Source organism: Nansenia antarctica (genome assembly GCF_963989245.1).
Source record: "Nansenia antarctica genome assembly, chromosome: 2".
Lineage (NCBI taxonomy): Eukaryota > Metazoa > Chordata > Actinopteri > Argentiniformes > Microstomatidae > Nansenia > Nansenia antarctica.
Window position 1 is genome coordinate 24,819,805 of NC_137675.1, and position 7,500 is coordinate 24,827,304.

Sequence of the window (7,500 nt, forward strand, 5' to 3'; positions counted from 1 at the left end):
AACACCGCCCACCACCTCGCCCAGCGCGTGCGGTTCCCCTCCCACCCACCGGGGGCGCTGTCCCACCTCCACCCCGCCCAGTGCGGCGGAGCGTCCCTCATCCCCGTGCTGTTGCCGCAGCAACAAGGGCGCGGCTCGTACGCTGTGTACATGCACCCGTCCGCCCTCAGGCCACGCCCCCTGGCCCCCTGGCCCAGCTTGGCCGTGCGTCCCCTCAGGGGTCACGACCCCGGCAGCAGCCCCTCCCCCTCGGGGCTGAAGCGTGTGTGTGCAGAGAGACCTGCTGGGGAGGGAAGCCCCTCCAAGACCAAGAGGGTCGACACCCTCTCTAGGGTAAGACTAGACACACACACACACACACACACACACACACACACCATCACTCTAGAGTAAGACCTCTCTACACACACTCTCTCTGAGCTCATCTGTCTCCCCCCCTCCCCCCTCTAGGATGCGTCCTCTAAGCTGTGTGAGATCCTGCAGGCGCGTCTGAAGGCCAAGCGGGCGGCTCTGCTGTCCAGCCGCCCGGCCCCCCACGCCCTCCACCTGGACCCCGAGTTCCTCAACACCCCCGGAGGCCCCGCCCCCGGCCTCGCCCTGGCCAATCAGACGCTGGCGCAGAGCCTGGAGAGCTTCCTGGAGAAGGAGGACAGGGGCGCGGCCTCGGACGGGGAGGCGGGGCTAATGACCCCGGTCAGGGCCGTCCCCCTGACCCCCGCGCACCTGCACACTGAGGTACACACACACACACACTCACACACCTGCACACTGAGGTACACACACACACACACACACCTGCACACTGAGGTACACACACACACACACACACCTGCACACTGAGGTACACACACACACACACCTGCACACTGAGGTACACACACCTGCACACTGAGGTACACACACACACACACACACACACCTGCACACTGAGGTACACACACACACACACACACCTGCACACTGAGGTACACACACACACACACCTGCACACTGAGGTACACACACACACACACACACACCTGCACACTGAGGTACACACACCTGTACACTGAGGTACACACACACACACACACCTGCACACTGAGGTACACACACACACACACACACCTACACACTGAGGTACATACACACACCTGCACACTGAGGTACACACACCAGTACACACACACACACCTGCATACTGAGGTACACACTCACACACCTGCACACTGAGGTACACACACACACCTGCACACTGAGGTACGTACACACACACTGAGGTACACACTCACCTACACACAGAGGTACACATACCTGCACACAGAGGTACACACTCTGGATGCTGGGTGTGATGTGTCAATGATGGCGTATGTCACTAACAGTTGTTTCTCTCTCTCTCCCCTCCTCCCTCTCTCTCTCTCTCTGTCTCTCTCTCTCTCTCTCCCCCTCCCCCCCTCTCTCTCTCTCCCCCTCCCCCCCTCTCTCTCTCTCCCCCTCTCCCTCCCTCCCTCCCTCCCTCCCTCTCTGATCCCCTCTGATCCCCATCTCCCAGTCGTCCCTGTTGACCTACAAAGACCCCCACGGCCCCCCCGGAGAGGGCAGCAGGGCCCCCACCCCCACCTACAACATCTACCACACCTCCACCGCAGGTACACACACACACACACACACCCCCCCACCTACAACATCTACCACACCCCCACCGCAGGTACACACACACACACACACCCACCTACAACATCTACCACACCCCCACCGCAGGTACACACACACACACACCCCCACCTACAACATCTACCACACCCCCACCGCAGGTACACACACACACACACCCACCTACAACATCTACCACACCCCCACCGCAGGTACACACACACACACACACACACACACCTACAACATCTACCACACCCCCACCGCAGGTACACACACACACACACACACACACACACCTACAACATCTACCACACCCACACCCCCACCGCAGGTACACACACACACACACCCCCACCTTCAACATCTACCACACCCCCACCGCAGGTACACACACACACACCCCCACCTACAACATCTACCACACCCCCACCGCAGGTACACACACACACACACACACACACACACACACACCTACAACATCTACCACACCCCCACCGCAGGTACACACACACACCCCCACCTACAACATCTACCACACCCCCACCGCAGGTACACACACACACACACACACACACACACACACCTACAACATCTACCACACCCCCACCGCAGGTACACACACACACACACACACACACACACACACCTACAACATCTACCACACACCCACCGCAAGTACACACACACACACTCACCGCAAAGAAGTTTGAACACATTACACCAATCCTGAGATCTCTGCGCTGGCTACCAGTCTCTCAGAGAATTGAATTCAAAGTACTCCTAATTACATACAAATCACAAAATCCATATCAGATCTCCTCCCACCCTATATTCCAGCCAGGCCCCTAAGGTCAGCTGAGACTAATCAGCTAATCATTCCAAGAGTGAAAACAAAACACGGTGCAGCAGCTTTCAGTCACGCTGCCGCATTCTCCTGGAACAAACTCCCTGAAGAAATCAAACAGGCCCAAACCCTACAAATATTGTAGTTTTTTTTTGTTTTGCAGCAGTTATGGTTAAACACAAACACTTCTATGAATGTCTTTTATCCATTAACTATTGTCTTATTACATGTTTTATCTATACTTCTTATATTTGCTTTTATTCATTGTCATGTTTTATTTTTGTTACTATCCTCCTCTTGCTGTATTTTAATAATGTATCTAAAGCACTTTGAGTTGCCCCTGTTGAATGAAATGTGCTCTACAAATAAACCTGCCTTGCCCCCCCCTCCCCCCTCCCCCCAGGCTCCAGACCCCCGCCCATCCAGGAGTTCACCCCCACCAGCGTGCCCCTCCAGCGGCCCCCCCCCGCCTCCCCCTTCCACCGCCTGCACAGCCCCAGCCCCGCCATCCTCAACTTCACCCGGCAGAACCTGGGCCTGCTCCCCAGACCCAGGCCCCTCCCCGCCCCCGGCCTCGCCCCGGAGCAGCCCAGCCCCCTGGGCCCCCACCTGGGCCACCACCTGGGCCCCCTGCCCCCCCACCTGGGCCTGCAGCAGCGGGGGGGGGTGGTGTTCGTCAAGCCCATGTCGCCCGTGCCCGTCCAGCACCAGATCCCAGGACAGCTGCTCACCTTCATCAGCCTGCGGCAGGTAGGAACACACACACACACACACACACACACACACACACACACACACACACACACACACAACCATCAGCATACCACTGGTCTCACACAACTTCCACCCCCACAAGCCTGTTTATCAGAAACACTGCTGTTAGTCAGTGGTGTTTAATCCAGGTGTGGTCTGCTAACTGCTCTGTTAGTGGTGTTTACATTTACATGTTTGACATTTAGCAGACGCCTTTTTCCAAAGCGACTTACAATCGATACATTTGACTAAGCAAGTGAATCATCAATCCACCAGTCGTAGCAGGAAGAGTAATCGAGCTCAGGCCAGCGGCCATTGGCAGTCGTCGTGATAGAAGAAGAAAGAAAGAAAGATTTTTAAAGAAGAAATAGACACAGGAGAAACAGTACAAGTGGGGAAGTAGAACTCTTAGGAGACCCAGTATAGGAGGAAGTAGAACTCTTAGGAGACCCAGAATAGGAGGAAGTAGAACTCTTAGGAGACCCAGTATAGGAGGAAGTAGAACTCTTAGGAGACACAGTATAGGGGGTAGTAGATGTCTCAGGAGACCCAGTATAGGAGGAAGTAGAACTCTTAGGAGACCCAGAATAGGAGGAAGTAGAACTCTTAGGAGACACAGTATAGGGGGTAGTAGATGTCTCAGGAGACCCAGTATAGGAGGAAGTAGAACTCTTAGGAGACCCAGAATAGGAGGAAGTAGAACTCTTAGGAGACCCAGAATAGGAGGAAGTAGAACTCTTAGGAGACACAGTATAGGAGGAAGTAGAACTCTTAGGAGACACAGTATAGGGGGAAGCAGGTGTCTCCAGGTGTGGTCTGCTAACCTCTCTGTCCCCCCCCTCCCCTCCCCCCCCCAGCTCATGACGACCATGCCCTCCCCCCAGCACAGCTTCTTCCGCACCCCCGTGTCCCTCTCCCCGCTGGCTGCCGTGGTAACCACCAGCGCCCACACGGCCGGTCAGACTGTTTACATCCCTCAGAGGAAGCTGGACGTCCACGCGGAGGACAACTAGAGATGCCCTGCTGCTACACTACCTGCGTCTGCGTCTGTGTGTGTGTGTGTGTGTGTGTGTGTGTGTGTGTGTGTGTCAAAAGAACTGAGTGTGTGTCTGTGTGGTTCTGTGTGTACTGACTGTTGTTGTTGTTGTTGTTGTTGTTGTTGTTTTCATGGGGTACTGTAACGTTTGTTTGTATTTCTGGGGGGGTTTCTGTTGTTGTTGACTAACTGGTTCTGAGATTTTTCCAGAAGGGTGGAAAGTCTAACGTGGCGACTGCTGTCATCACAGCTAGCTCTGGTGCTACCCCCCACTGCCATGGCCTCTACCAAATGTGAATACTTTCATCCCTGGGGATTTGAGACACAATACTCTGGATATTCCTGTTTTAATACTCCAGCATACTACATACTGTTCTTGTGACAGGAGGGGATGGGGGAGGGGGAGGGATGGAGGGTTTTATAACTAATCTATTCTTACCGGGTGAGGTGTTCTTTGTCTATCTACTATCTTAAGTCTAAACAGTCTGACTAAATTTCAAATTAAAAAGAAAATTGCACATTGTACATGTTAACTGTTAACAGAATTGTGTTTTTTTGTTTTTTTAAATGAAAATGTATGTAATGTATGTAATGTAATGTAATGTAATGTAATGTATGTAAATGTATGTTGGCTAATCAACCACGGTAACCGCTTCGCACAAAACGAGTTGTCATTAAAGACTGTAACTAGCTACAAAATGGATATTTTAACAAACACTAGCTGTTTTTTTGTTTGTTTGTTTTTTTAACATGGTTTTATTGGTATCGACTGTATATGTATAATGTTCAATTGGTCTACATTGTGATGTATATCATATTCTGTGCCGTGTATTTAAGATAGATAATTTGGGATTATATTTAATAAGGGCTATGATACCGTAATAGATAAGTGGAGAGACTCACTGACAATATTTTAACGTGCATATTTTGTAGATTTGATATGTAAATAAATACCGGGGTACATTAAACAGTTTTATAATTAAATGCTGACCTCTTGGTATTTCTGATACAAACTCAAACAAACCTACTGAAAATCGCCATCGTCCTCAAAAATTCACTGTGTGGTTTTTCTGCCTACAATATCACCATAGCAAACCAACTAGTTTTCTTTGCAATACATTTGAGCTAAACTGCCTATTCAGCAAGCTGCGGGTACAGAGGGTGTTTGTCTCAGACCCATCTGACATTAGCAAACTGCAGACAACAAAAGACCAACAGAGAAAAACGTGTGTGTGTGTGTGTGTGTGTTTAATGTGTTGTGTGGTTGTTGTGGATTATTCCACAGGCCACAGCTAGCTAAGTAGTTTTTGATAATGCTATTTAACACAGCGAGCTAATTAACTAGAGATTTAGAGGTCGTGGCGAAACATGAACCCGCGGAGACACAAGTCATCCCATATTTATGTGAATACAACAACGTTTTTATTTCAGATGTAGGATTCGTGTGTAGCATCAGTGAAGTGTGTGTTACATTTCTGTAGTCCGCCCGAGTTACACAGGCTGCGTTCGTAAATTCGCTCTGGAATACAGATAAGCACTCGTGGAATGCCTCTTGTCCAATCAAATGACTTGACTTTGAACCCAGTGTGCGCTCCGGCGTTCTCAGAGCGAGTTTACGAACGCAGTCGTCATTGGAATGTATCTGGGGAGTTCAGCGCCATTTACCTGCGCGCGAGGTCATCTCCTGCTTCACACCGATTGGCTACTGGTCGTCAATAGGCGTGTTGCTGTGCAACGTACAGTTAGCACCTAGCGTCGACTTTGATATGTTGATGAGAGATTTGATTTCTTTTGATTTTGAATAATATATATATATATATATTCAGGACCTTGAACGGTTTATAGACCGCGTTTCACTATGTTGTCACCCAGCAAATATAATGCACCTAAGAAAAGGTAATTCATAGAAATCTTAATGGCAAATATTATTTTGTAAATCCTGGAATGAATGAGTGTACATTGGTTAGCCTGGAATGATTAGCCTGGAATGATTAGCCTGCTAACTGTGTTGATTTAGCAGTTAGAGTCAGCAGTTAAAGGTGTTCTGTTTTTATTTAAATACAGGTGGATGTCCAGATGTTTGCTTGATTGCCAAAACTTGGGCCAGAAACTTCAAAACACCTCTAACCTCAAGGTTGGTAGTAAATGTTTCTGTTTGATTAGATTCTGGCTCATTTTGACACACATTAAATAGACTTGTCCATCATACTATGTAGTTAGGGTAGGCTCAAGGCCCTCAGGAATCTCATACCGTTCTTATAATAATAATAATAATAATAATAATACATTAGGCTTACTGTATATAGCGCTTTTCTAGACACTCAAAGACGCTTTACAAACTGAAAAGATCGAGTAGTTATCAAGACAACCAGCAGTCACAAAAGAATCCAGGCCTAACCTGTATTTACTGTGTCCAACACAGGGTAATGTATTTGCAGAGCAAGCACTGACGAAAACACCAAGGGAAGTGTCCACACACTGCACCGCATCGATACTAGAGAACCAGCCCAACATGGGTCCCCTTACGACCCCCACGAAAGGAAGGGAAGCTGGATCGGGTGAACCCTGGACTCCGACCTCCAACCTGAAAATGCTCATCAGTGCAGCCAGCCCCGAGATCAGGAACAGGGAGAAAGAGCTGTGTGTGGACAACCCAGAGGGAGGAGAAACCACAGACTCTGCACAGGTAAAATGCACAGACACACACACACACACACACACACACACACACACACACACACACACACACACACACACACACACACACACACTGATATGGGTCAAAGCTGTTGGTTTCGAATATTTTTATTTTATTTTTTTTATTATTATCTTATCTTATCTGTAGGACCCAGAGCTTGGGGAGGAAGCAGAGAAACAGATAAGCAGGAAAGAGAAGAGTCTGGGTTTGCTCTGTCACAAGTTCCTCGCTCGCTATCCTGATTACCCCAACCCGGCCGTCAACAATGACATCTGCCTGGATGATGTCGCCACAGAACTCAGTGCGTCCTTTTACTAGTCTCTGTTTTCCCCGCACTGTTTATTATTACAATTTTTCATATTATCATTCGGTTTTGAATATTGATTTTTTTACATTTTAACCATTTAGCTTTATCCAAAGCGGCTTACAATTAGAGATTACAGGGACAGTCTCCCTGGAGTAACTGAGGGCTAAGTGCCTTTACTCAAGGGATTTTAACTCATGACCTTCTGATCACCAGTCCAACTCCCTATC

General features: G+C 49.3%; 2 protein-coding genes across 2 annotated transcripts in view; both read left to right on the forward strand.

Moving 5' to 3' along the window:
- Window positions 1-4,245, forward strand: part of LOC308150005 (transcription factor E2F8-like) — a gene marked incomplete at its 3' end in the record, with an annotated part of 8,900 nt that extends 4,655 nt beyond the window's left edge. Inside the window, exons 8-13 of the mRNA XM_080522878.1 lie at window positions 1-333; window positions 451-735; window positions 1,532-1,624; window positions 2,136-2,184; window positions 2,883-3,229; window positions 4,090-4,245. The exon at window positions 1-333 is cut by the window's left edge and continues 184 nt beyond it. Of these exons, the coding sequence (XP_080379004.1) occupies window positions 1-333; window positions 451-735; window positions 1,532-1,624; window positions 2,136-2,184; window positions 2,883-3,229; window positions 4,090-4,245 (1,263 nt within the window). The remainder of the gene's footprint in view (window positions 334-450; window positions 736-1,531; window positions 1,625-2,135; window positions 2,185-2,882; window positions 3,230-4,089) is intronic.
- A 2,451-nt stretch (window positions 4,246-6,696) lies between these two features.
- The window catches only part of LOC308150006 (transcription factor E2F8-like), a gene marked incomplete at its 3' end in the record, with an annotated part of 9,189 nt that continues 8,385 nt past the window's right edge, over window positions 6,697-7,500 (forward strand). The window contains exons 1-2 of the mRNA XM_080522879.1: window positions 6,697-6,954; window positions 7,114-7,267. Coding sequence (XP_080379005.1) covers window positions 6,781-6,954; window positions 7,114-7,267 — 328 coding nt within the window. The 5' untranslated portion in view covers window positions 6,697-6,780. The remainder of the gene's footprint in view (window positions 6,955-7,113; window positions 7,268-7,500) is intronic.